At 48.9% G+C, this 26800-nt stretch overlaps 8 protein-coding genes across 8 annotated transcripts; 2 read left to right on the forward strand and 6 right to left on the reverse strand.

Moving 5' to 3' along the window:
- Positions 1-435: 435 nt before the first annotated feature.
- On the reverse strand, positions 436-1936 carry LTR84_010440 (uncharacterized protein; the record flags this gene model as incomplete). Its single annotated transcript, XM_064853977.1, has 2 exons — positions 436-1005; positions 1055-1936. The coding sequence occupies 2 exons, from the start codon at positions 1934-1936 to the stop codon at positions 436-438; spliced, it is 1452 nt and encodes a 483-aa protein (XP_064700435.1).
- Positions 1937-2423: 487 nt separating this feature from the next.
- On the reverse strand, positions 2424-4214 carry LTR84_010441 (uncharacterized protein; the record flags this gene model as incomplete). Its single annotated transcript, XM_064853978.1, has 1 exon — positions 2424-4214. One exon carries the CDS (start codon positions 4212-4214, stop codon positions 2424-2426), a length of 1791 nt encoding a protein of 596 aa, XP_064700436.1.
- Positions 4215-4680: 466 nt separating this feature from the next.
- LTR84_010442 (uncharacterized protein) lies at positions 4681-6421 on the reverse strand (the record flags this gene model as incomplete). Its single annotated transcript, XM_064853979.1, has 2 exons — positions 4681-5677; positions 5718-6421. The coding sequence occupies 2 exons, from the start codon at positions 6419-6421 to the stop codon at positions 4681-4683; spliced, it is 1701 nt and encodes a 566-aa protein (XP_064700437.1).
- A 2205-nt stretch (positions 6422-8626) lies between these two features.
- LTR84_010443 (uncharacterized protein) lies at positions 8627-10318 on the reverse strand (the record flags this gene model as incomplete). Its single annotated transcript, XM_064853980.1, has 1 exon — positions 8627-10318. The coding sequence occupies one exon, from the start codon at positions 10316-10318 to the stop codon at positions 8627-8629; it is 1692 nt and encodes a 563-aa protein (XP_064700438.1).
- An 801-nt stretch (positions 10319-11119) lies between these two features.
- On the reverse strand, positions 11120-12534 carry LTR84_010444 (uncharacterized protein; the record flags this gene model as incomplete). The annotated part of the gene is made up of 5 exons (XM_064853981.1): positions 11120-11748; positions 11803-11882; positions 11935-12174; positions 12343-12386; positions 12451-12534. The coding sequence occupies 5 exons, from the start codon at positions 12532-12534 to the stop codon at positions 11120-11122; spliced, it is 1077 nt and encodes a 358-aa protein (XP_064700439.1).
- A 1073-nt stretch (positions 12535-13607) lies between these two features.
- On the forward strand, positions 13608-16010 carry LTR84_010445 (uncharacterized protein; the record flags this gene model as incomplete). Its single annotated transcript, XM_064853982.1, has 6 exons — positions 13608-13613; positions 13764-13850; positions 13916-13996; positions 14211-14561; positions 14634-15486; positions 15559-16010. 6 exons carry the CDS (start codon positions 13608-13610, stop codon positions 16008-16010), a joined length of 1830 nt encoding a protein of 609 aa, XP_064700440.1.
- Positions 16011-20322: 4312 nt separating this feature from the next.
- On the forward strand, positions 20323-20919 carry LTR84_010446 (uncharacterized protein; the record flags this gene model as incomplete). Its single annotated transcript, XM_064853983.1, has 1 exon — positions 20323-20919. The coding sequence occupies one exon, from the start codon at positions 20323-20325 to the stop codon at positions 20917-20919; it is 597 nt and encodes a 198-aa protein (XP_064700441.1).
- A 3821-nt stretch (positions 20920-24740) lies between these two features.
- LTR84_010447 (uncharacterized protein) lies at positions 24741-26764 on the reverse strand (the record flags this gene model as incomplete). The annotated part of the gene is made up of 4 exons (XM_064853984.1): positions 24741-24993; positions 25056-25774; positions 25854-26048; positions 26105-26764. 4 exons carry the CDS (start codon positions 26762-26764, stop codon positions 24741-24743), a joined length of 1827 nt encoding a protein of 608 aa, XP_064700442.1.
- Between the last annotated feature and the right edge of the window lie 36 nt (positions 26765-26800).

The following is a 26800-nucleotide window of genomic DNA, read 5'->3' on the forward strand; positions in this document are numbered from 1 at the left end:
GCCTATCGTGTGACTGCATCTCGATCGTGCCAGTTTGCTTCCTGACCCTCCCTCCTATCCTCGGAGAGTTCAGTTCGGAGCGCTGTGCCACAAACCTTTAGAATAGTTTCTCATTGTCTCAAGAATGATAGTCCATGATAGTGATCTCAAGTGTCTCTAGAGCTCATAATCATGAAGAACGGAAAATTAAAGGATCCGAAAGGTGCCTACAATTCCACCAAGGCGAAAGTCATTTCGAGTTGGAATGTTGGGCTGATCACTGCGATAGACAGCACTACTCTTTGTGCGCTTGTAAAATCCCAATGTCATTCAAGCGATCCAGTGCTCCAGCCATCTTGCTTGTGAGCTTCCATGCTTCTTGTACAAATTTTAAGACCTAGGCTGATATCAAGTCTCCTCTGCCATCTGGCGTATCAAGATTGGAGTCAAAGCCGTTCAGTCACCATCGGAGTCGTCAAAGGCTCCCTCCACGTTCAGTGTCACCGGCGACATTTCACCAAATTTGTCAAGTATTGCTTGTGCGATTGCCTCTGGGATTTCCTCTTCCATGTCGAAGAGCTGTGCGATAGCTTCCCAGATACTGTTATTGAGGGACAGGTCGAACTGGTTGAGTTTCTCGGAGTCAAATTTCTTGTTCGTGTTCCGTAGAATTGTCAAGCACCACTTGAGAGCATTCTCAAATTGATCCTGGCGATGTTGGAAGAGCGGGAGGCTACCAGCTGCAATGCCATTCGCCAAAGATAGCCTGGCCTGATGTCCCGTGTTTGTGGGGAAGCACTCCCAGTGTGGCAAGTAAAATTCCACAGACCTAGCCTGGCGGTAATAGTCTTGGAGATCGTGATCAAGCTTCAGCTTGCTGTTCGCTCGCTCTAAGAGACTCATCCCGAGGTAGAAGTGAGTCCATAAGACGAGTTGATCCACATCCAAGTCCGGCGAATCAAAGATTTCGTACGTCCAGTCAAAAGCCAGGAGCGCGTTGAATTCCACGAAGGAAACACTTGCCGCCTCAAAATTATTTGACAGAAACTGGTCCTCTGCCAACCGGAAGCCGCACCCAGGTGTCCACAACTTGCTTTCCCCATTGGGACCACGTCAATGAGGCCCCAGTTGGACGTTCCAAGATCCAATCTCTTATTTTGAGCTCAAGATCGAGACCAGTCGTAGGTGCTTCGCAAGATACGGACCAGATGACATCTTGAAACCAATCGAAAAGATGTGTCTGCAGATGGTAGACGACCACTTTGAATCCAAGTTTCTTCCAGTCTGGAATTCTCTTGACGCAAAAGTTGAGCAAAATTTTCGGCCTGCGGATAAGCTCGTTTTTCTCTACAGCATCATCCGAATAATAAGCGGATGCGCACAAAGCCTGACAGAGGTTGTTGAGTGTAGCAAAAGGGACAATTACTGTAGTTAGAGCAAGGCTCTTGTCCTCAGAGAACTTGAGGTCGATTGTCATCACAGGTCGTCCAAATACGTTTTGAGAAGCCGGCAACTTGAAAATCCCAGGGTTCTCCCAGAATGTCAGTATCCCGCTCTTCATCATGTACTCTTTCATGGCTGGGCCAAATGTGGTTGGGAATTCTTGATACCTGAGGGCGATGTAATCATTATCGTCGACAAGTATGGCTGTGCCCTCGCATAAGATCTGTTTGCACGTCCAAAGCACCTTTGGAGTGAGGTTGTAACCCAAAGTGGGCACGTAATGGTTCTCAAAAAAATCTGCAACGTTCAGCATGGTTTCTTGACGCCGGACCTCGAGATCTTCCCAAGAATCAGGCATGTCGTGTCGGTAGCCAGTAACAATATTTTCTTCCAGGTTGGTGGAAAGAAGGTGCTTCAGGATACGCTTCCGAATCTCGAATGGCAAAGTCAGAAGGTTCGGCGGAGTTCGGTCGAGGGCTGCACTCTCAGGTGGTTCTTCCAGTAGTCGATCCATTTGAGTTGACCGACGAGATGAGCTGAGGATGTTCTTGAATTGTTGTTCTTCTGAAAAGATTTGTGCGATGGCAGGCAGTGAGTTCAAATCACAAGATTGAGTAGGTCATGACTTGGTAGTGTTCGAGTTGAGGTGTATCCGAGTAAGAAAGACTGGAGTGAGGAATTTTTCCAGAAGCAGGTATTGATACCTCTCTTGACACGCAGCACGGGATTTGGTGAGTCAGTATGAATACTGAACAGTGAAGTGGTGTAGACTTTCACTAGGACAATAAATGGGCGGCGGCGGAAAAAGTGCAGATTTTGAACAATGACAATGTAGTTCTTGAGCGAAGGAATCCGCTGCTCTGTACAGCGAATTTTTATCAAGACCACTTTCTCAATTTCTTTTCTTTATCAACAAAGGCATTTAAATTATTCTCCTGTCACTGGTTTCAATATCTCCAGCGCAGATATTTGTACACAATACACTTCTCCCTTCGCCTATTCTAATCGTTGTGAAGCATCTCATTAAGTCTGTTCAACGGCACAACGGATAAGGGTCCGAAGAACCGATCGAAAGATGACTTAATTTCACCCTTGGCCTCCTCATATCTTGGAATCGTGAAATCTGATGCCTCACACAACTCCTTGATTTTGTACCCATCAAGCGACTGTTCTGCTTCGTCTTCCATGACTGCAAATTCCCATTCTGAGTACTCCTTGCACTTTGGCAGGCGTAGCTCCTCAGATGGGTGGAAACAGGACACTTCAGCTCTTGTGAAATCTAGTCTTGCAACGTGACCAGCGGTCAAGTCTTCTCGTGTTTCCCATTCTTCAGCGCTCGGTAAATATAGTGAAGCAGTCGTAAACCGGTACGCAGTACTGGGGATTCCGGGTGTGCAGTCGGGATACTCGATAAAGCCGAGGGCCATGTAGAAGTGTACCCACTCGGATACCTGATCAAGAATCTCCACGGTGTCCATGTCCTCCCGGTCAAGCACTGCAATGAATCCAATCAGTGCATTCAACTCCACAAAGGAAGCGGATGATGCCTTGAAATCACGCCTCAGAAACTGATTCTCTGCCTGTCTGAATCTAGTCACAATGCGACATATTTTCTCCTGCTTTGCTCTCAATGCAGGTGCAATTTGCGTGCCAAAGAGGAGACACTGGTGATCGAGTTGTGATTGAGCCATGTGAAAAGACTTCATCCCGAGCCATGATCTCAGATAGTATTCGTCGCGAAGGCCAGTCTGTAGTCCCCTCCAATTGACTTGTGTCACTGACTCGGAGATCCAATCAAAAACATCACACTGAATATCATCGGCAACGAAGGCAGGATCCTTCGGTCTCCAATCAAGAATAGCTCGTACATTAAAAATAAGGTCGATTGTGAGCAAGTCAAATTCATTAGTGCGTGTCCATGACTGAAACAATGACAGCGCTTTGCAGACGCGACCAAGGAATATGAAAGGGATAACCATAAAGACTGGTTTGGCAGCCACCGGTCCGCTAGGATGTGAGGCTTTCATGTCGATAAAGACGGTTGGTCGGCAATATGGACTATTCGGCGATATGATGGCTTGGGTTTTCGATCTAGGGTAAATGCCAGGGTTAACCCAGAACGTTCCAACTCCTCCATCTCGCAGGCCATTGATCAAGATGCTTCGACCATTACCTGTGTACTGAAGTACAATGAATCTGTTATCTCTTGCAAGCACCATTGCACCCTCTGCTAAGAGCTGCTTGCATATCCAGAGTATGTTTGGATACACCTTATAAGCACTGTGGAGCGAACAGTTTTCCGGGAGGAAAGCTTCTTCACGGATCATCAGATAGTCGCGGCGCCTCTCATTGATCGACCATTCATCTTCCTCACTTCTAGCGAAATTTTCTCGGTGCAAATAAGAGGTAGTGAGATTTTCTTCCCCATTGGTCGAGAGCAAATGTTGCAGAATTTGCTGCCGAATCTCTATGGGGATCGCCAAAAGGGGACATTGTGTTGATTTGAAGTCGGTTCCTGTTGCTGCATTAGATAAAATTTCCTGGTTTATAAGTCTCTGGTGTTTATCAGAGTGTGGCGTGATGTTTTCCATCTCTGCGTCCACTTTCTCACACTCAAGGTTCTCTGCAAGAAAGATCTGTTGCTTGCCTGAAGAGGAAGCAGAAGAAGAAGAAAAGGAAGAAGGAGGAGAGGCAGAAGAATAATCGATCAGGCGGGTTGTACTGTCGATTGTTGGCGGATCTTCGAAACCTGAAAGACCATCCAGCTTACTGTGCAGAGGATCGTGTACCATGATGATTGTAATCTGTAGAGAGCTCTGAAAGGCATAAATAAATCTGTATCAGGAGTGATGAAGAGTAAGGAAAGCCGCAGATGAGATTCATGTCTCCTAAAGAAGTTCTTTGCGCCCTCACGTGAAGAAAGTCACCGCTGCCTCGTCCCTGGCGCCTAACCTACGTGAATGAAGTTCAGATTCACATCCTGGAGTCCTGGAGCCCTTCATAGACACCGCAAGGATTAGCACATGGCTAGTACGTACGGCTAGGCATAAAGAGGTTGCAGCTGCTAGAGACAAAAATACACGGTTTGAAAATTACCCCGAATTAAAAAAAGATGACAATTTGCTGTCTTGATTACTTCCAACATGCTATCATTGATGGTCTGTTTCTCTTTGCCACCTTCATTCAGTAAAGCTCAAGTCATTCATTGGGGCATGGAGTTGCACTTAGGTCGATTTCCACGTCCGATCCAGTTGCTGATCATATGTCCGGTTCGAACGTCAAAGTGACAGGTAGTAGTGGGCCGAAATGTTGAGCAATCGACTGCTTAATTCCAGCTTTGGCATTTTGGAATGCAACAATCGTAAACTTGGGACTGGCACATAAGCCTTTGATTTCTTTGAAATCCAACGTTGACTGTCCGCTTGTCATTAGAGCCATGGCCTGCTCTGTGTATCTCTTGCACCGAGGAATTCGCTCTTTTTGGAATGGACACTTGCACGAAACCTCAGCCTTAGCGAAAAGAAGTCGTACCTCCTGGCCTGGAGTGACAATACATTGAAAATGCCAAATAGGACATTGTGATTTCCAAGAATCAACTTGTGGCAAGTACCAGGCGGCTGATGTCATACGGCGGCTTTCTTTTCTGGCATCGTAAATGAATCTTGCAGCTGCATCTTTCTCCTCCACGAGACTTAAGCCCATATAAAAGTGTGACCACAGAAGCAACTCTTGCACTCTTGCGTCAAACTGTGATGGGCGACATTCGTAGAGGCTGAGAAACATGACCAGGGCACTGAGGTTTCCAAACGCTTCGAATGCTGCGGCATAACGATTGCACAAAAATTCCATTTCTGCTTCTCGAAATCTACGCACCAAACCGCGCATCTCTTCCGTGCCCCATTGTTCAAAAGGTGGCAACCGTGCAGCGCTCAACAGTCTCGTGCCCGCCAATATCGCCGGTCGTCTCAAAGTGGGTATGCACATTGAATATAGTTGCTGCAAAAGCCATGATCTTAAATGGTCCTCTTTCGGCAGATTCGAGTAGGGTCCAACAAATGTAATTTGTCCAACTATTTGACCGATCCAGTCAAACAAATTTCTCTGAAGATAGCTGAAAGGAATCTTTGAGCCTCGTCCTTTCCCGGCCAGAAGTGACGAGGCGCGGATCTCCAGGTTGACGGAAAAATAGACGAACGTGCGCGAAACCGCAACAGCCATGAACAACGAGATTGCTTTGCAAACACGACCGAGCTTGCTGAAGGGTATGACGGAGAAAACTGAACTCCCCAAGGTACCGTTGGTCGGAGCTGCGATCAATGGCTCTCAAGTCAAGAGTGATAATGGGCTGAAATTGGCTGGGTCTCGTTGACTCGAGTATTGCAGGATGTATCCAAAATGTCTCCACTCCGCACTCGTTCAAGAAACTCTTCATATACTTGCGTGGGGTAACATGTTTGATCGCAAGATGCTTGTTCTCGCTCAGCAGTATTGTTGAACCTTCACTGAACAGCTGCTTACAGGTCCACAGCACATTGATGTGAAGCTTATATTTCTTCCCAACGACGCAATTGTTGTTCATAAGCTCCTCCACTTGCTCTCTTCGATAGTTGCGGCGCGATCTGTCAACAGTGATCTCGTCTATTTTAATATTGGCTTCATTGAACTGGTGGTGGTAGAAAGTGCGGCTGTTCTCGGCCATATCGGTAGATAGAAGATGTCGAAGAATGAGCTTCCTTACTTCAACTGGGATGGTCAAGAGGTTTGGTGGTTGTTTTGTTGTGGTAGGATAATCAGTTTCGATTGGAGTGAGCTTGTTTATTGGGTAGGCACATGTTGCATCTGAAGTCGAAGGAGAGATTTGATCTTCTTGTTGCACGACAGGCAATGGTTGCCCTCCGGAATTAGAGAGCAATTGGTCAGACCCTTCAGTGTTGTAGACTGAATGATCTTCAACAGTTGGATCACCTTTGTCCTCATCTGAGAATCGAAGTTTCACCATGATGATGATGACATCGGGTTTAATATTGGGAAGGCCACAGACTTGCTATCTGTATACCGAGGATGAAAATGAGGAAAAGAAATTTGAACAAGGTGAGATTCCGATGTGACCAAGGCGAACTTTTGGAGACAGCGCACAGGCGGCAGAGTAGAAATTTAGGTAGTTCTCTAGTTCGCGATACGTGGAGAAAGAATATCACTGCCTCAGCAGTGACGCATACGTGACTTAGGGTCCAATTCGAGATCTCAGGTTTCACGTAGCCAGATATTATGAGATGCACAACAGTGATCCAATACTGTGGTCGAAGATTTGCAAGCTGGATCCACGTGCGAACAGTCAAACTCTGTCCACCAATTTGGGGGGTGATTTTCCGTCCTTCCACTTGTAGCCTTCCACAATTTCAAGAATTTGAACCCGTGAAGGGCCTTGTCAAGCTTTGGGTCTCCCCGAATCACCACGTTCCAGTGTCCTTGGGTCAATATTTGGTTTTCCAAGGTCTTTTTCTTGCCAGGCTCAGTGACCGTGGTCTCTTTTGCCTTTTTACTCTTCATTTTTGCACACAATTTAGCATGATCCAAAGCACCCAGACCATCTTGACCTCTTAGCGTTGCACATTGTTAGTTCCAGCATTGCTAGTTCCAGCTTTCTTCACCAATATTATCAGACCTCAACTCTTTTGACGAAACCTATTTGTCAGTGGATTCGGGATGCCCAACAATTGTTAGCCAAGCATTGTCCCTACCCTGATGAAATTAATCGCATGGGTCCCTCCGCTGACTTTGACAATCTCATGATGAGGCTAAATACTGCAATAGATGAATGCTTTCACATCCGGACTCCTCCAATCAACAGTGAGACACCTGCTCAAGAAGAATGATTGGCACCATTTATCTTCTGGGTCTAAACTGCCAGATTAGACCCAGGGAAAGGAGGTGCTAACTCCTCTGTGAAATATTATGTACATAGATATACAGCAGCATCACTTTTTGGAGCAACCAACAGCAGTAATGATATCTAAGGGGGATAGGATAAATGATTGCAACTTTGGGACCTAGGACCAAAGGACCTAGGAAGATATGTTCGACGACCTGCAGCCTGCAGCCCCCCGCCGTCGCGCAACGTAGCTACCGGATCTGAAGAGCCGAACGGGTACCTAGACAATGCATCTACAAGATCCTGCAACAGGACGCAACACTTACACCTTAAGCAATCAGCAACCAGAGATGCTCCTGAGATAAATACTGGTGATGGTCAGCGCAGAGTGAAGGCGTCCATCTCGGAGGGAAACTCAAATGATCAAAACTTCAGACAACAAATCGCACATTGGAAACCACATTCCCACAACGAAGATGCGCATCTCGCCACTGGAGGGCCAACATCGATTGCGACGCCAATCGGCAAGCACCAGCAAAACAAACAGAACTTCCCATTGACAAAGGGGAGATGGGATAACGTCCACAAGGCTGCAGCGGGAAAGGAGGGAATAACTGGGGCCGCTGATGAATGACGTTGGAATTAAGCTTGTGCCGATCTTCGGCAAGCCCGTACCTCGGTTGTTCTGAGTGGAAGCTCTGTTTTGGAGAAGTCGGTGATCATCATTCTCGATTTTGAACTCCATTAATGAGTAATGAGTCAGCATTGCCTAGTGACATGACCATCCAATCAACTAGCTATCTAGCTGGTCGTCGTGTAGACAAAGATTCACTGGATCTGTGGGGGATTGGAAGTACATGTTATGAGAGATTGAAAGTCGATTATTTAGATGCCGCTCATGCAATCTGATCTCGGTGTTTGGAAGAAGTGTTGTACGAGTACGTGGGAGATTCCATCATGTCCATTCATCCATATTCATTTCAGCCGCCCTTTTCATTTTACTCCCATTCCATTCCATTAAAAGACCTTTTCAACTCCATGCCCCGATATGCACATGTTCCCCAGCCACATCCCAGTCGTGAAATGGAATAATGATTCGTTTTTCTCATGATCGTTTCGTTTATCCATTCGGATTGAATTCGTTGTTTCTTGTTTGAGCTATCCGTGGCAGCCTCCAGAAGTCGCCGTGAGAGGAATATTGTCGATTTGGCCATTGATCGTTCGCCAGTGCCAAGCAAACACAAGTTTGGGTAAGACATACCCTTTGTACAGGCTTCGAGTTCAATCTCCTTAAGTCTGAGCTCTTCCCCCACACTCGGTCGGACGCTACTACTAGTTCGCCCATCTAAAAGTCCAAATAAGACCAATATATCCTTTCTTCACTGTCAGTCGATCGCCCCAAATGTCAGTGACGACTTGTTCGCATTTGTCAGCGACAGCGGGTAGACAAATATGCGCCGGACCAGGTTTCAATGCTGTTTCGAGAAACGTGACTAAGTCACCCAAGGCCTGAAAGTTTGACATGTTTTTAGCTTTGATCTTCTGTGTCAGCTTCTGCTTCGATTTTGCGTCTTTCCATAGTAGAGTGCAATTCTCTTTGATTCGTCGAATGGCCCAAATTGCATATGACACATCTTGTCGTTCTGCAAACAGTCTTAGTAGCATCAAATCCACTCTAATGGACCATTCGTGTAGTGGCGAAGCGCAAGGAAGACGGAGAGCTAGCAGTCCGTTCGAGACAGCCAATTCCTGAGCGAGAGATTTGGATTGAATGCGGGTGGTTTGTTCCAATGGTGGGGGCCCCTGGACACCTGCTGGCATACGTTCTCGATTCTTTGCAATGATGCGCGCAAGGGAACCACTTCGAAGCTCGCATAGACGATAAGCACTGATGGCAATCAATTTGCAAATACGGTTGATGCCCTCCTTCAAGGTGTCCGAGACATCAACCAATTCGGCAGTCCGAGTACGTATCATGCTGCATGCTTCAAAATTGACACGTTCAAGGTGATTTTCGGCGTCTTGGAAGGCACCTTTCTCGATGCAAGCCTCTGCACGCAACAAGAGGCGTTCAAGCAATCCACATATTAAACTGTAGTTGTACAAATTCACATCTTCGTGGCTCGCCAACACATGTTTGGATAGTTCAGATCGAAATGAAGTCAGACGCTTTTGAGACGGGGTGATACCATCAGCAATGTCTTCTACTACTGGTGCTGTGGAGGGTGGGTCATAGAAATCAATCTTGTTGATGTGACCATACAGGCGGGGGAAAAAGCCCCATTTGACCATGTAATCAATCATTTCGAAACGTTGATGCCTTGGAGAGTTGGAGATTACCAGGTTGTATTTCATCCCTTTAGCGAAAGATGACTTGATCATGATCCAGAGTGCATGTGCCAGTGGTCCAGTGTCTTTGGCGCTGCAGATGTAAAATGGAGTACCAGGCTTGATGTTTTGACCCTTCAGTAAAAGCAATGGGTTGAACTTGGCATCGTCTTGCGTTCCAATTTCGTTTGTGACAGAAAGACGTCCTGCTGGAAATGAACCCCACATGGGTATTCCATAATTCCTGAATTTGGCATTCAGACCTTTGATTCCACACTGGAGGCCGACCACGGTGTTCTCAGCATAGAGGATTTCCTTCCCTTCCTCATGCAACTGACGACAAGCCCTTAGAACATTAGGGTATATCTGACAAGTTGTTGTTGATGGAGGACAACCGTTGATTTCTTGGCTCCCCTTATGTTTGAAAGGTGGAGCCTCAAGGATGCGGTGAGACTGGATCCAGAGCATGGCGGAGGCACTTTCTTTTGGTGGGCGGCGAGTATGATATTTTCTATTTCGGTCGATGAGGAGCAGATTACGCAGAATCTCGTGACGAATTTCGGCAGGGAGAAGGAGGAAGTGGACAGAGCCATTCTTGATGGAAGTGTGCTCAGTATGCTGGACGTCATCGTCGAGGTCATCATCACAGGCGAAGATCAAGCGAAGCGTCAACACTTCACGCGATTGTAGTGGCATTTTGGGAGCATGACGAGTTGGCCGCAACACAATCAGGCTGTACCTGCAGGAGGGGAATGGCCGGAGACAGGGAGATTCGTGAAGGCGGACTCGACGTCAAGTTGATTTCTGGATGTGACGGAACGGATCTCTTTCATATTGGTGTTCAAGGATGAGCAGGCATCAGTGATTGTGAATAGGGACTGCTCTCTGTCATTGGAGCAGCATCTCAAGAGGACGGACAGGATGGGTGATGCTGCACTTCCGATCTAGCTTGGAAGCATTTGTACAGGAGGAATAAGGTAGTGAATCACTAGGCAGAGAAGGAATAGGGGGAATGGCTATGGAAGAGACAGAGATGCATCAAAAGACTTGCGAGATGATGCTAAGCGGGCGATACAATGTAAATGCTTCATCAATAAGAGAATACTGGAGAAGAGGTCAATGGAGCAATTGTCCCTGCGCCGTCACAGTCCGGAGGAACCTCGGGACCGGATAATTCTATCCGTGAAGGATCCGATGATCTGCACGTGATTTGGTAGATGGTGGTGGGAGGAGTGCGCCTAAAGGGGAGCAAAGTCTGAATGGTGGAACAGCTTTGCCAATCTGTACTTGGCTATAACTAAATTGTGCATGTACGCTCAAGTAACGTAGACACTGTCCTTGCTCAAGGTGACCGTGGACACGTTGCTCAGGGTCGATGGGTGCGTCGGGTACATAGAATAGACCCTATGTTGTAGTTCCGAGAAAGAACTGTGGTTGATGTCAGGTGACAAGCTTGATGTAGTGGAATCCGAAAATCAAGACTCTCATTGGAACCAATCAACTGACGTCCATGGTATCCTCCTGGGTCTTTCGCTTCTCCTTGACAAAGTTCACAAAGTCATCCACAGCCATCGGCCAGGCACCATCCTCAGTCCACCAAGTTAAGTTCTCTCCTCCTGGCTCCTTGATCTTCAGCACCAGCTCACCGACCATGTTCCAAAGATCTTTGTTGACGGGCCGTTTGTTATTGTTCTCATAGTACTCAATCCACAAATCAAGCCACTTGGTCGAAGTAGTATTCCATTGGACCCCACCCTTTTCGGCTTGAAAGAACATCTGCCAGAAGTCGACTGCGGTTTCCATTGGAACACTCCTCTGGCCTTCGGGCTTGGCCAGCTTGAAAGCATTGCGGTAGACTTGCTTAAAATATCGGGTATCGGTCGAGAGCTTTTGGCGAAGGACGGAAACGTAGTTTGATTGGCGGGAGATTGTATCGTAACTTTTGTCGCCAGGAAGATTGCGCCAGCCAGACACGAAAGCAGCTCGCTCGAACTCTCCGATGGATGGGCATTGAAGGAGGTCGCAGATGGCGAGATGTGCCACTTCATCTAACTCAACCCCAATCTCTGTCAAATATACTTGGGCTCCATCGATTCCAATCTTGTCCGGAGATGCAGCAGCGTTGTCTAGATTGTCTCAGACTTCCATCCAGTCACATGGGTAATCGTCATAAGACTTACCTCGATATTGGTCGAATAGTTTTCCTAGATTTTGTTGGACAGCGGAGACGGGTGTACTGCTCGTGCCACTTTGATAGAATCTGCAGGCATCAGAATGTTAGCCTTCTTGCACAACCAGCGGTAGGAACGGACCGATGAGATTTATGGCCAGACGCCTTTGCACGTTTCTTTGTTGCCATTGGGACACCAGAGTTGCTAGGCAGACCTTGTCTGGAGGCTCTGCGTTTTGGAGGCATAGTGATATGGTAGTACAAATGGAAAGCGCGAGAGAAGATGACGGTGGCATGAATGGTGAAGAAGGTCGGCAGGAAAGCATGTCCTGAGCGAGAAACAATATTCTTCAGTTCTTTAGAATTGGGGGCGCTTGCTATACTGGCTGGGAGGCAGTCGCGACCCAATCATGGCAACTAAGGAAGTCACCTCACAAAATGCAGAACAGCTTCCAACACAATCTAGCTACAAGCACGTTTGAGCCAGGTGGCACAACCAAGGCATTCAAAGCAAACCGTTTGAAAACTAAAAGAACAAGAGGTGACTTACGAATCAAGAGCTCGTTCCACATTCCAGTCGTGCGATTTCAGAAACTGTACAGTTCATCAGTAAGGCCTACCAGCAACACGTAAAACCACCAATGGAGAAGTTCCCTACTTTAGCAGCTATGCTTTCCTTGGTCTGCGTGAAACTTGTAAATTGAGCTATTGCAGCTCTCTGACTTGAGGTGTAGGTTGGCATTTTGTAGAATGGTAAGTGGGACTTGGTAGGAAAAGTCAAGATCAGATCGGCAGCCTTGCCGACAAGCGGCTGACCACTGGATAAGCGCTGGAAAAAAATCGACGGGGGCTCACGGTGGTATTGTGAGCGCGCCACTATCCAAGATGATCTTCTTATGAGTATGAATGCAGTTGAAATAAGATCCTTGCCAGTACCAAATTAATTGGACGGCATATCGCTCACTGATGAAGTCACCAACTTGAACTCGAGACGAGTGAGTCTAGCCTGCCACAGTGCCTGGCGTTCAAAGTGCTGCCAAGCAAGACAGAGGCAAAGTGAGAGTTATGTAAGCAGCTTAATAGGGCAGCCTAGGCGAAAGGTCATGTGACAGCCCAACCTGATTTAGGAGGCTGCGAAATCAATCAGCTTCGATATTTATTAGAGAGTTATCTTGCGAAGGATTTAATGCGGATACCTAGGTTCCCAGGCAAGTAATTAGTTGATACCTACCTAAGTAAGAAAGCTACGTCAAGAAGTAAGTGGCAGAATAAGCTTGGGATGTGGCTGAGTCGAAAATTCATTTGACATCAGCGACGCCACAGAATGTGGCTGAGGTGTATCATGATCAAATCGTGTGGCTAAGCCAGGTGGGATGCAAGCATTCGACGATATGGTAATCCTCTGGACAGAATGCTTACTTTCGCATTGAACGACAGAAGTACTTGGTCCCTTGTGGATAGCATTTTCAGGCGCCCTCGAGTCTACCACATATCTGCCATTCGTTCCCAGTAACTTCAGCTCGTTTGGCCCCTGACGTTCCTCCAAGCTCCCCCACCAACTAAACAGCACAGCCCTGTGAAGCTTGCACCGTTTTGGCCCTTGGCCATCTCCTCTTTCACCTCACTCATGCCTGCAACTGTCCTTGGAATCATCACGTTTTTCTCAGTTTCAGACTCAAGCCTATTTGTGTTAAAAACGCTCAACCTTCCTTCCTACCGACATTTACGATTCTTACGCCTCTCTTTATCCAAAATCTCAACCTCCAACAAATCCTTTCATCAACCTTTTGTTCATACCTTGACTCCGTAATCGTCATGGGTGTAAGTACTCCCGGCCCTGATTTTACCCCTCCAAAAGAGCCCCGCACCATCCTATTACGTTGCTTGACTATGAGTTTAAGCAGCACTGACCCTACCAAATCACCCACCATTCCCGCTTCCAAGCTCAATGCTGACGCGTATGCTTAATAGCTTGCAAGCAAACTCGCCGCGGCCAACGCTGCCTACCCAGGTGGCCCTCCAACAAGTCTTCAACCAGGTGGCCAACCTGGTGGCTATGTAAGTCCAAACATCTGCGTCATATCACAAAGCAAGAGCCTAGACTAATCACAGGACACTATCAGAATCCTGGACCACCTCAACAGCAGCAATATCAAGCCTATCCCGGTGGCCCTCCAACTGGTGGCCCACCACCAGGTCAATCGGTAAGAATCTTCCGAACCCTGCCACTTGCTTCCTGCCCATCTCTTGGCATTGTTCCTTCGTCATTATCGCCCTCGAACCACCTTTACATGGACCCGGTCGCATTTTAATTTCACCACCCTTTCACCTTCCTTTGCTTCAACTTTGGATTCCTCTATTTCAACCTACTGCGGAAAAGATATGAGCAAATTCTCGCGCTATGCGCAAGCTGGGCAGCAAGGAGGTTACCCTCCTGCTCAGAATGCTCCTGTGTCGCAACCGCCCTACTCCCCTCAACCCCCATACCAACAGCCTCCAATCCCTCCAAGACCCAACGCATCTCCTCAACCATATCAGCAACCTTCGTGGCAGCAACCTCAGCAACAACAACAGTACGGAGGACAACAATTAGGAGTACCCAGCTCTCAGGGAGGATACCAGTCGCCAAGTCCTGGCTATGCGTCACCACAACCTGCATATACTTCATATCAATCCCAATATCAACCCCCAAATCAATACCAGCAGAATCAGCCTCCGAACCAGTACCAACAATCTCCATACCAGCCAGCTCAAAGCGGATACGGACAAGTTCGTTGATCTTTATTTGCAGTTAATTCTTTTGTATTTACATAAACATTGGCTAACATTCTGTCTGTCTAGGGTCCTCCAGGTGGCCAATCTCCATACCCAGGCGGCCCACCACCTCAACAAGGACAATATGGTGGCCCAGGCGGTCCTCAAGGAGGACCTCACGGTGGACCTCAGGGCGGTTCCGCACCACCAGTTGGAAATGTAGGCGCATACAAGCAACTACTGCAGCAAACCATCCAAGAGAAAGGCCTCCACAACTTCTACCCTCCCAACAGCCCTGCTCTCGATCAAATTGCCAATCGAGCTACCACACAAGTCGGACAACTCGCTCAGACATGGCGCATTAGCCCGGAAATCGCCTCTGACATTGTCAAGCTGGCTCTCTACGACGTGATTCTTTACATCGACGACAGCGGTAGCATGCAATTCGAGGAGAACGGTGAACGAATTGACGATCTCAAATTGATCTTGGCCCGTGTCGCATTCGCCACTTCCCTCTTCGATGATGACGGCATTCAGGTCCGCTTCATGAACTCCCCAGACCAAGGCAACGGCATCCGCAGTGAGCAACAAGTGACCGACATGATCTCTCGCACTCGCTTCTCTGGCTTGACTCCTATGGGCCGCGAGCTCCAAAACAAGATTCTCGGCCCCCTGGTTCTCCAGAATGCACGCAATGGCAGTCTCCGCAAGCCAATCTTGGTCATCACCATCACCGATGGCCAGCCTACCGGTGAGAGTTCCTCAGATCTGGCCAAGATCATTAAGAATGCTTCGGATGAGTTGTCTCGGAATCCCCGATATGGCAAGGGTGCATTGGCATTCCAATTTGCGCAGGTTGGAAATGATCTGAAGGCTCGAGAATTCTTGAGCAAGCTTGACGAGGAGCCAATGATTGGAGATATTATTGATTGCACGTCAAGTATGTGAAAACCCCCCTATCTGACCTCAACACTCTCGGTCGAACATCAACCACTGACACGAGTGAAAATAGATTACGAAGTTGAAGCCGACGAAATGTCGCGCGCCAACCCGCCTGTCCAGCTCTCCCCCGAACTCTGGCTTATCAAGCTGTTGCTCGGTAGTATTGACGCAAGCTACGACTCCAAAGATGAGAAGAGCAGTGCCTCGCGACCTCCCCCTCAACAAGGCGGCTACGGCGGTCCTCCTCAACAAGGTGGCTACGGACAACCTCAGGGAGGCTACGGCGGACCCCCTCAACAGGGCGGCTATGGTGGTCCTCCACAACAAGGTGGCTATCCCGGACAGCAGCAAGGCGGATACGGTGGACCCCCTCAGCAGGGCGGCTATGGTCAACAGCAAGGCGGTTACGGACAGCCTCCTCCTGGCCAAGGCCAATATGGAAAACCACCCCAGGGCGGTCCAGGCGGATATCCCGGCCAACAGCAGGGCGGCTATGGTGCTCCTCCACCACCGAGATACTAAAGGCTGCTTCTTCGGCAGGTCTGAGACGGACACCGTTAGGCAGGCGGGAGGGTTGATATGCTGAACACGACTTCTGAGACGGCTTCCTCACCGAGGGTCGTCGGAACGAGCTGGATAGTGTATCGAGTCAAATTCTCCATGGGCTACTTCCCCCTTTCTTTTATACGTTAAAAACGAACAACACATCAAGTCTGTCGTCGGCGTGACATCAATGGCGAGATAGACTGGAAAATAAGCAGTCTGTTTCAACACACTGGTGTAAGGCTTGATCTGAGATGTGTCTTGCTCATCAGTAGGTGACTCAGGATGCGGAGCTGAACATCGACCTCGCACTATCTTTGGGCGTACCTGAGTCTTGAGTAGCTTCAAATAGCACAGAATAACAAAATGGCGTTGTCAAATCAGATCCTCCTGTAAATGTCGATTTTCCCCCTGTATAAGAACTTTTAGCGAGAGTGATATCGATAGCAATGCGGGTAACAGCGTCGTGACTTCTTCCAGAGCATTATGCTGCCCCTTTCGAATCATGAATGCTCGAAGAGTTTTTACGCTTTCCAGATAAATTCGTGCATTCCCCTGTGATGCTAAATCCATAGATAGGAGTGGGTAACGGAGAGCGGACGAAGCCAGCAGCAACTAAGAACAATGAGCCCATCAGCCCTTCGGTTCACAAAACATCGAGTTTCTCCTTTGAAGCATTGATGATGATGATGACGGAGTCGTTTAGGCCAGAAGCTACCGTGGCATTCTGATCGTATATGCGAAGAATGAACATGGGCATCATCGTGTGTTGGTAACACAGCGTGTTCGGCGTTTTGATCCCAACGGATGGCAGGTCTTGGAATGAGGAGCTTGTGCGATCGTCGGATCTGCAACAGAACTTAGCAGAATTGTGCTCATTCTCATTTATCGCTCTTACCTCACCAGGGTGTGATGTTCCAGGCTCGGGGGCTACAGGACGACGCGCGGACAAAGAAGCAACAGGGCCATTGAGTCAACTAACTTGGGCTCGTAAGTCTGTGTGATCATGTTAGCTATCCATTTCGACCATTGGCACGGTTTTCTGGGATATGACTCAGAAGGCTTAACTCAACGGACAGACAATGAGTAAGTCTCTTGTGTCACACTCCCCCACCAACAATGAGACTTCCCGTGGAGTTTTCTCGCCCCTTTGAAGCGGTTATTTCGAGATTTGGTATGGATGTCGCAATGCAGATGCAGCCTAAGCACTCACTGGATTACTCCACAGACCCAGCACGGGGGCCACGAGCCTTGCAATGGATGGGTGGCCCTGAAATATCTCATGTCCCGAGCGGGTGGCTGAAGCCGAAGAGGTATCTAGGACTCTATTCCCGGCTGGTCGATGGGGACGAAGTTCTGGGAAACTCCGTCTGCATTTGACCGTTCGTATATATCGCTCGTACTGGGAGATCATACGAGCTCATTACGTGAGGAATACGTCTTTGGTTCCAGTCGACAGCAGCGAGCTGTCTGAAGCCACGAGGAATGTCTCAATCTCTGAAACAAGTCACGCATGAAGCATGAATAGAACAAGATGGCCGAGACAAATCTGCTTCGTCAACATGGTGTTCAAGACTGAGGGATTTGGCTCGATGTGGAAGTTGGAGAGAGAAATCTGAATGAGGCTCTTGTAGGTAGTGAGTCATGGCAACTTCCGGAGTCAACGCGTTCAGGTGGACGTCGTCATTGCTGTGGCCAAGACCAGTGTAGTGGTCAAAGCAACCGTAAACTTCAAGTTGGAAGGCAACAACGACATATTGAAAGGGGAAAGACCGGTCTTCACAGAAGTCGGAAAGTCCCGCCCTGGACAACGAAGAGTGTACTTGCCGCATCGAGATCTTTTGATCCCTTGATTAGCACTTGATTTCTGGGTCATTGATCTAGAACAAGTTTCAGGTTGACGCCATGGTCATGAGTTGGAAAAAGGTTTTCACCGGGTTGGTTACCATGTGCAGAAACCTACCTAGGGACCGAATTTCTACCAAGTACCTATACTTGGGTACATCTGGGGCTCTGAAAAGTTTGGCGTTGTGAGGACGGGACGGTGCGAGGGAAAGTTGTCGATGTTACATAGGGCCGTGCTCTCCAAAAGGCGTAAATAGTCAATACGGGTGTGGGTTTGAAATCCAGAGGGAAGGTTGTGTCGAAGGCTTGACGCACACACTGCTTGGCTTTGGCTCCAGACCTCGTATCACGATTCTGAGGGGTCATGCCTCATGATGTTGCAAAACGACCTAAGTTGGGTTTTGACGTGTTCGTACTTATGTCTTGGGAGCTCTGAAGTGGAGTGTTGCTCAAGTTTAAACTCCTGCCCAGAACATGAGCAGAAACAAGAGATTGTTATTGAAAGTGTCGTGAAAAGAGCTAGAACCGCAAACCCTGGGTCTGCTTGGCCGTCAAGCCACTCGTTTAGTACCAAAGTACAGGAGCCATTATTGATGGAACTCAAAATTTAGACACCGTGCCAGCTATCTTCAGACTCGAGTTCCAAGGGAGGAGAGGCACATCGATGGCCAAGCTGGTCTGCTGCTGCCGCTGCTCTCTTTCGACACCCACGTGAAAGCTTTCATTCTGTCGTGAAGACGTCACTCCAAGGGATTGTGTCATAAAGCTGCATTCAAAGGCGTGGAAAGACGGCAGAAGACGATGGCGGACGGGACGATTAGGATATCATGCAACGCAGCACAGCCGCGGGAATCATGCATGATAGGGCTGGCGGTCAGGACTCATGAGTTTTCAGGGCTGTGGTAGTCGGTCACTTAGTGGACTTTTAGGGCTGGTCACCTGGACCTTTAGGCTAGATAGCGTGCATTTTAAGGAGGCTTGGATTTCCTTCCAGAACCCAACCCAACCAATCTCTTCCTGTGGCTTGTGGCTGGCGGGCTGCAGGAGGCAGAGCCCTTGAGAAAATCAACTGGATGGCTTGCTTGTGACGGCACACGAACCGCCAACGAGGTAGCAATACGAACCACGCTGCAACGCCAGGGAGAGAATGCCCCTCTGGCAAGAATTCGATGCTGTGTCTAAGACCAAGCTTTGGATGGTGATGCCACGGAAGGACAGCAAGACTGGTGCAAAAGGAAACAAGACGTCATCACATAGGCATCACAACACAAGTTTGTTGATGTGCAAGCTGACAAAGGAGTGAAGAAGCCAAAAAGGATTTCTGATACTAGTTGCAGTCTATCTCAAATATTAGCCGGACGAGATGAATAATGGCACTGATGAGTTCTGGTTAGGCGTTGATTTGGGTCGGCTTAGGGCATCTAACTAGGTGACTAACCACTTGCTCGGGCGGCCTCCTTGCCTGGGTCTGCGGGGGTCTCTGGGCTTCAATTACTCGGTACAGCGGCGGGAGATGGACTTTGAGACCGTGAAGAGGGTAACCGCAACACAAACATGAACTCCTGTGCTAGCCCTACAGCCCAAGGGTGTGGATTGCACAGTGAACGTCCTGCATCGCGTCAACAAGTGGACCGTCAAGCGGTAAGTTCCAAGGCTGATTTCGTGGACAATGCAAGAGAACGAGTGCTCACCGCGTTGGGGGCTTGCGAGGAGTACGCCTGCGTCCTCCATCAACCAGGGTCACCTTGAAGCCTGCACGTCATGATACGATAAATTCCCTCAGACATCCAGTCAGAACACAGACTTCCCATGCAACGTCCCATAAACAGCTTAGACTTTGGGAGCAATGCTACCGCTTGGCAAGGTTTTGGCTGCTCTTTCAACTTGTCCTTTTGACTCTCCACAAACCGTGGTCGGTGAGCATTCACCTCTTCCTTTGTCCTTCAACAAGGTCTCCACGTGTATACACTGCAACCATGTCGCGTACCATACTTCTTTCGGGGGGTGATATGCGTTTTCCGTGACTACGAGACTCCGGGACCAGGGTTACCTTCTGCACACTACGGTACGCAGTAGGACCCTATGCACGGTGAGTGACTCTGACCCTGACTCCGCTGTGGCCTGTAGCTGCATGCTTACCTACATATGGGATTTGTGATGGATATCCGACTAGTTGTGAGTAAGAAATGTAAGATATCTATCAAACCATCTTTAAACTTCCGAAATTGATATAACCCTTCTCCCCATCTCCCATCTCCCGTTTTGACATTCCTCATCATCCATCATTGATTCAACTATCACTTCCCACAGAACAGGTCCGTGCTCAACAGTGATAATAAATCTATCGAATACCAACCCCTCACACCAATCTCCGCCAACATTTATCCCACCAGGAATATAACACCACGACAGCCTTCTGTCCAACCACTTCAATACACAAGCAACAATGTCTTCTCACTGCAGAACCAAAGTGGCCATTCTCAAGGGTCTTCGACCTATGCTCTCAACACAGGCCCAGGTCACCGCCACACAGAAACTTCTCTCATGTGCCTGTACACAGGATTGCATATACTGTGATATCTGGAAGCTCGCAACTTTGATCGCATCACACACTGGTCTTGCCACACGATACAATTTGTCCACAGGCACTCCTTTGAACAGCCCACATTCATCACGACCATCATCTCCAGTGGCATCCAGTCCAGTCTCTGTCGACTCATCAACACCTTACGCCTACATCATCTCCGCCAGCAAGAAAATCGAAGCACAATTCCAAACTCAACGATCAAGACTTTCATCCATTCTAAGCATCTGCACTGTGAGTGGAGCTGATGAGACTGAGGGTCTTCGCATGGCTCATGACCGATGCTCCGCCGCCATCGAGGATCTCCTTGACCAAGAAGAAGAACTCGAAGAAGAGCTCCTGAAGGATATCCAGGAGATGCAATATGTGCATGAGTACGAGACAGGCTATGGTTCTCAGTACGGCTCCTTCAACTATCGGGAAGAAAGGCGACCTAGCATGGTGCATGTGGCCATCTAATTCGATACACCCCCCTGTATCATGACAACAAAAAAGCGAGCGATGGTGTTCTGGGATTTTCCAAGGTGGTCAATGCAAAACACTTTCAGATCTCAGACTGAATGAGCATACCAATTCATCCATGAGGCAGCAGCCTGCCACAATGGTTACGAATAATTTACGATACGATGTATAACATGAGATAGTAATTCAAACAAGAAACTTATTCAAATCCATCTTCTCTATTCTCTTTCTCTTGCGATACTAGTGCAAGACACTACTGCAATCCTGATTACCCGATCGACATATGTGACGCACTTTTGAAATTGTCATTTATCGATGGCTCTCTCAAATTCTCACACAAACATCAATGATTGTCAATAGCGACCAACTCACATAGCTACCTCGGTACAAACGAAAGGGACACATTGAGATCAAACTCAATCAATACTACTCTTGAACAATACGCATTGACATCCCATCCCTATGCACGATGCGATGCGACCGATCAGCTTGAACTTCCCGCATTGGGACTGGCAGGTGCCCGGGAGCCGTCGACACTAACCCTATCCAGCACGTAGGTTTCCCTAACGCCGGGAAAGCTGGGAGCTCGGTTGCACAATTTCTCAAAGGTCTTCAAACTTTCACCACAGCCCTAACTAAACACTAAACATTCAGCCGCAGCCCGGGCCACAGCCCCCAAATTCCCCAGTTTCAAGTGACGAAAAGACTTATCCAAGTCTCAGAGTTCTCGAGTTGGAGAGATATTTTGGATTTCCGGTCTTCCGCAGAGGCCTAAAATCAGAGCAGAGCACGGGCTCGGGTGGCTTTGTGGGCCGCAACGTCTCTGATGATCATGCGATACTTAATTGATGAGCCTTTGAGAGAAAAAGACTGGCCCTCATACGAATACGCCTTTTTCTCGCACACCTGCGAAAATGTATGTTCAGACGCTTTTCGGGCTCCGATGTCGTTCATTGGAGGGTGTGCGTAGGACTTCCGGAGGGCCGCCCATCCATCATTTTCCTCATACATACCAATGCATATCGGAGCCTTAGGCCACGTCAGATGACAGTTCGGGTTCTTAGCTTGAGGATTAGATACCACAAATCTATCCGATTCTTGTTTGTCCTTGGTCCTTGGTTGATTATCATTGACTAGTTGGATGTCCCTATCAAGCAGCCGTAGGACTTTGATGGAGTCGAGGACTGCCGTAATATTCCGAGTTCTGACTCTGCAAGGCAATGGACGCATGGTCATTAGTATCCATCACCTCGTTCGCTAGCCTTTACGCATTCTCTTACACTACTGAGAGCCTCCACAAATCAATTTGATAAATATCGTTGCAGAAAGTATTAGTTGGGCCGCCGTTTGCTGACATACGTCAGCTCCCAATGAAGCTACTTGGTGATAATGGACGAAATCCCAATCAGAAATCAACATTTCCTCTCCAAGAACCCTTAAGAGCATGGATAGCTAGCTCCTTGAAGATGGAAACCACTGATAGTTCGAAAAACGAACCAGACCCACAACAAAACGTTCGCCGGAGTTGAGCCTCCCTCCCTCTATTCTCCACAAGGCCCAGGGCTTGCAGGGGCACCTAACGAAAGAGGCAACTGCCCTCTTGTCGTTCTCACAGGGTCCTTTACCGGAGTTCCGGCCTTACAATGCCACGGCCGTACAAGGGACTCGGTACACATACGGACACAATGACAATCTACCTCGTAATGGCGACAGCTAACGAGCTGACAGATAAATATTGCGGGGGCACCAGAAAGGGTAATCCGAGGGCGAGCGAGGCTTGCCCTTTTGTTAGGCGTCTCATCTCCCCTGGCTCTCGTTGGCGATCATATACCTATCTGTAGCCGCGAATCTCACGACTGGATAATGATTTGGCATTCGAACATCTTGCTAAGATCCGATGAATTGACTTTCGCAGTGTGCTGGCCTTACTGCGGGGCCTGATCATGTCCTGTCTCCTAAAATGTCGAGGTAGGTTAGGACTGGAAACAGCATGTACTGTAGGTCAGATCGGACTCCACGATAGGAAGACATTCAATGGTTCTCCAGTGGTCCATCATCAATTAACTGAAGTGATTCTGACTTCGCAGGGGAAGTACACTTACAAGCGAGGCTCGAAACTCAGGGCTCTCGAGTCTAGACTTTCACAGAACATTTCCTCCATCGTTTAGGTGCGCGTGTCAGCCCAATGCAGTCAGCCATTATCCCCCGCCAATAATTGAATAGTCCGAGCTCAATCCTCCATGGGCTTCTGCACGCCACACGGCCCCTCAGGATCCCCCAAAGGGATGAGGGTAAGGCTGATGGAACCAAGCTTTTAAGATCGACGCGCCACATCACCACCAAGAGCCTCTCCAGCGGTGAGTTGGGGAGTGTGCTGACCGAACGGTGCGGGAGGCTACATGCAAGCCCGCGCGGGGGGTAGACAGTCCCTCACCTCCTTCACCTGCATGCACGCTGCCACCACCAGTTGACCACGTCCTGATCACAGCCGCACCTGGCACTGCACGGAGCCCAGCCTGTCCTGTGAACCAATCAATACCGACCGACCAAATTGAAGCGATATCCATCAAGCCAGGAAAGAAGTGAACCACTGATTACTGGTACGAGTCCTACGAGTCCGGATACGGAGAGCGAGTAGCAGGGTATGCAACCATTGGATTGAACCATCTGGCCTCTGTCCCTCAGCAGCTGGACATTCAACTGAGTGCTTCACCTTGTCGTTGGCTGGTCACTCACATTCCACGACGTGCCAATCCAATAGTGACACGGCGGCTTGGGGGGGCTCGTACGACCGGGGCAGGATGGACGGGTTGGTTACCTTCTACCCTCGCCCGCTTACTGCGTCTCCCTAACGAGTATTGCGCCTCCAGCGATAGACAAGGACATGAAGCCCATCCATCTCCTCGGAGCTCTAAGCTCTCCGACTAAGTTCAATGGGGTCGAACCCTCGCAACATCATAGAGTAAGAAATGTGCCCCCCCTATCGGACTGCTTAGAACACGAGCTTCACCCCGACTTTGCTTGGCTTGCACAACCTGACTCACGATGACTGTCGCCCACACCATCAAATCAACAAGATGGAGCTTTTCGCTTGAGCGCGAGTGATTGTCCATTCAGTCTCTCTTGTCTTGCACAGCACAGCACCGCACCGCACGGTCCGCTGAGCCAGAGACGGCCTCGAGCCTTTTCCCCAGGCGCTGGGATCGAGCGGGGCCCGAGCCTGGGACCAGCGGGTTGCAAACCTGACTGTCGAGCTCGTGGCTTGCGCATCAATGACCACCCCGTGGAAGTGTGTGAGCATGAGGGGGCATGCGTTTCTCAACGGCTCAATATCACGGATTCCGACCTTAATCTTCTTCCTGCCGCGCCGCACTTTACTAGGGCTGGTATTCATTTGCCCCTTTTGCAGAATGCTGGATTCGGGCATCGGGTTTGGCGGGCTTAAGTATCGAAAGAGTTAAGCGATTTCAACAAGGTGTTCATCGCTACGACTGAATAGTGTTCATCATTGAATAGTAATAACTGTCTATATTTCAATTATTTTGCTACCTTTCATAGTAGTAGTAGATGCGAAACATTCCCATTGATATCGCTGTTGAAAAGCCAAATGGAGTAGACGTTGCTCTCGGTGTCCTCGGGATATTAAACAAGCTCCTGTCCTTTTTTGATCAATGAATGGCATCAAAACACAAGGCCCTTGGTGCCCCCGAAATGCGTGTGTGGGCGTAGTTGGTGCCACATCGCATGATGTGCGGTTCGTGTGTGAAAGACCCTTAGTGACCAATATCCTTTTGAGGGTGCCCTTCTAAGCACATGATTCAAATCGCAAAGCGACTGCGGGCCCTGAGCGTAGCGCCGAAGTACCAAAGGGCCCAGATACCCAGGACTCCGCCACACAGCAATCCAGCGAGGATGCTGATGCCCCGACCAATGCCCAGGTTGACGTAGAGCGGATGGCCGAAGATGATACACCCCGCGGCCATGGATGAACGGCAGAAGTCGTTGGCTGCAAAGAGAGATGCGGCATATTGAGGGTATGTGAGAGGCAAGTACATGAAGATGCACTGGAATCTAGGATGAAGCGTTAGTTCCATGGTAACTCAAAATTTTCGACGTGACAAAGCAAGACGTACAGAATAAATGCCCCCATGGCGAAGAATGTCAGTCCAATGACGCTGACTATCCAGTGGATGTCGTCCCTCACGGTCCATCCGAACCAGAACATGCCAATTGGAAGAAGCATCGAGGAGAATAACGCCGGCACTAGTCGATGCTCCTGTGCACGGAGGCCGTTTTTCTTGATATCTGGCTCGAGATAGAAGTACACGTAGGAGCAGTAAGTCGCACTACCAAGGATGCACCCGACAATGATGCACAGGAAGACGAGTCCGAGCTGTCCAAGATTGAAGCCGTAAATTCCGATGTAGGCGAGAGGAAACGCCTCGAAGTAGGAGTAGTAGATACCGTAAATAAGCGATGTGTAGACATTGGTGAAGAAGACGGCAGGGTCTCGGAGGAAGATCTCGGTGGGCTTGATCAATTGATCTGCAATAATCTTGGATAGGGTCGTGTTGCCTTGGTCGATTTCGCTTTGGCTCCTCAGATCTGTACGGCCCGTCAATTTACGCAGACGCTTCGCTCTTCGGAGCAAGATGTTGGCGGATGATGTCTCCGGCATAGAGATGAACATGAACACAAGCACCGGACCTGACATCCACAGCGACTCCCAAAGACTCCATCGCCAGCCTTTGACAACGACGGAGAACCCGGATAACAGTGGACCTAGCGCCGGGGCACAGAAAGCGGCTGCCACCCAGGCGGTCAAGGCATATGGAAGTTTCAAAAGGCCATACTGGTGCACACCGGGAGGTTAGTGACCCAGAAATTGAAGAATCATCATTGGGAGGGGTCTTGTATTCAATGGAACTCACCATGTCTTGCATCGTGGCGCCGCCTGTCGCAAGGGCAGGACTTCCCATGAAACCAGTCAGGAAACGCAGAACTAGAAGTGAAGCATAGCTGTCTGCTAACGCGGTAGGAACACATAGGATCACGAAGAGCGTAAAACTGATGATGTAGGGTATGTTGCGCCCCACGATCGGTATCTCACTTAGAGGGCTGAAGATCTTGTTACATCAAGTTAGCGTGTGGAAGCTTCCTCATCAGAGTATATGACACTTACCAGAGGACCTATACCATAGCCAGCAACGTAAATACTCAAGCCAACACTCCCTTCAGCATATGTTAGACCAAACTGTCTCATGACTCCTTCCTGTGACGGTGTGTATATGGCTGATGTACAGTAGACGGCAAAAGTGTACAGGAAGATCTGCAGGCCGACCAAGGCTTTCTTCCAACTGTTCCAGTTCTGGGGATTCGCGGGATCATCGGTAGTATACCAGTCCACAAGGACCACCCCGTCAGAGGTCTTCTGGGGCACAATGATGCTGCTGTGTCCCCGCTCAAGACTCTCTGATTGCTCGACGTCGAACCGTTCGGGAGAGTAAGGCAAAGTTTGTTCACGAGTCAACGAACGCGAAGTGGTCGAGGATCTTGTGAGGCCCGGCCTTGCTTCCGTGGATCTAGTTGTTGGAACATGAGCAAGACCGTTCCCATCCGCATGCGCTGGTGGCCGAGTGGATTCATCGAGAGGGTCTTTCTCCGGTAAGGCTGTGGTATCTGGAGTTTCTGCTGAAGTCTCAAGGTCGGCAGTCTTTTCCGCAACAGTTACATGCTCCCATGGTATCTCGAACCCAGGTTTGTCCTCCGGGTATGCAAACACTTTTCCTCCCGTGATAAAATATAGCAGCTGGCCCAGCGGGGCTTCTTGAATGATAGACATCCTTTCCAGAATCACGATGCAATATCGAATACTGGT

Source organism: Exophiala bonariae, assembly GCF_035927105.1.
Source record: "Exophiala bonariae strain CCFEE 5792 chromosome Unknown scaffold_43, whole genome shotgun sequence".
Lineage (NCBI taxonomy): Eukaryota > Fungi > Ascomycota > Eurotiomycetes > Chaetothyriales > Herpotrichiellaceae > Exophiala > Exophiala bonariae.